The 1628-nt window shown below is 35.6% G+C and overlaps 1 protein-coding gene across 1 annotated transcript in view; it reads right to left on the bottom strand.

Annotated features, from left to right (window-relative positions):
* LOC101859316 (solute carrier family 40 member 1) overlaps positions 1–1628 on the bottom strand; it is a gene marked incomplete in the record, with an annotated part of 18188 nt that overhangs the window by 2432 nt on the left and 14128 nt on the right. Inside the window, 1 exon segment of the mRNA XM_035968752.1 lies at positions 197–349. Coding sequence (XP_035824645.1) covers positions 197–349 — 153 coding nt within the window.

The following is a 1628-nucleotide window of genomic DNA, read 5'->3' as shown; positions in this document are numbered from 1 at the left end:
TGCTGCTGCTGCTACTACTACTACTACTACTACTATTACTACTACAAACAAGAATATGAAATGAAATAAAAAGAAAGACTTTGATTAGTGTTTTTAAAAAAGTATTTTAAGATACATCACTTTCAAAATGGAGATAGAATTCAAGCAGTCGCAGGAAATGTGTTTAAAACGTTTTACAAAAGCTCTTGGAACTTACCCAATCTGGCCGCAATGATACCAGCCATAAGCACAATGACGGACACTAGAGAATTCTCAACATCCGGACACGCGATATTTTCAGGAATAGAGGTATTCAGGATTGGCGGCAAGATGGTCGATGCATTCACGTCCACAGCGGGTATCGTGGCCGCTGAAAATCGAAGGTAGACATAGAAAGACGAATTATTTTTAAGTTGTACATGTACTAATAGATCTATCTATTTCTTTATAGTGCGGTCAAAAATTCGCTACGCAACTTATCCTCAAATATCTCTTTAACAGGTGACTCGAATGTCACCCATACTTTGCAAATCAGTTTGTATCAATTTAACTTAATCACTTTTTCCCACAATAAATGAGTCTGGATTTAAAAAATGTCTTCATAAATGTATATAAAATATTTTGAATCTCCATCACGAGAAAAATGGGATTGTTCGCGGTAAGTAGATATCTACTTCCCGCTTCCCGCACACTTTTTTGCATATATATGCATATGGCCTACGTCACAGCTCACCAATGACACTTTTTAGTGGCAAAACTTCTTACAAGAAATTAATTTTATAGCAAACACATTTTTTTGCTCTAGATTCTAAAGGTTCCCTAAACATACGTTCAATAAGCATACTGTTGCGATTAGCAACAAAATGACAGATAATTTTCATTTAAAAGCAATATTGCCCGAGCTGTAAACTTTTAAAAAAATTGTAGAAAGCATCAACTGAGTTTTTTTATTCGTATTTATTCAGGAATTTTCCAGAATACAGAGTGCAGGAGTTTGAAAAAATATTCACCTGTTCAAACAAACTGATATAGATCTACGCCGTTGTGCAAACGTTGGATAATCTGTTTTTGATAGTCAAGGAGATATTTGACAATAAGTTGTGCCATGCATGTTTGACCGCACTATTATAGTGTATGCTTTGATCTAAATTGTGTTGATAGGGGCGTAAAAACGCTTAATTAAAAAAAAAAGAAGAAATTGTTTGATCTATCGGTGTCTTGATTTTTTTTTACTCTCAAGAGATATGTGCTTGGTTTTCTTACTCCTAGTAGATGCATCATTATTAGATCTAGAGCCTATAACTTCTTCAGTTTTACTTTGATCCTTCACTCCCCATACCCATCTTTTGCATAATTACCCCTCGTTCAGATTGTTCTCTTTACAGGCCCACCCCTTCAACTCGCCGCGCCTTCAGCTTTTCTTAGTTCTCGCTCTCCATCTCCTGCTTCTTTTCATCTTTTCTTGTAAAAGTGGTGTCACTATTGTATACTCTCTATTTTTCCCCCACAGCGATCTCATAGTGGTATTGCCAGTAACTTCAAACTAAGACAGCAAAGACCTAGCTAAAAAGAAAAGCATGTCATCAAGAGTAAAATTACTACTACTACTACTACTACTACTACTACTACTACTACTACTACTACTACTA

This window comes from Aplysia californica, unplaced genomic scaffold (genome assembly GCF_000002075.1).
Source record: "Aplysia californica isolate F4 #8 unplaced genomic scaffold, AplCal3.0 scaffold00079, whole genome shotgun sequence".
Classification (NCBI taxonomy): domain Eukaryota; kingdom Metazoa; phylum Mollusca; class Gastropoda; order Aplysiida; family Aplysiidae; genus Aplysia; species Aplysia californica.
This window is presented reverse-complemented; position numbering and strand designations above follow the sequence as displayed.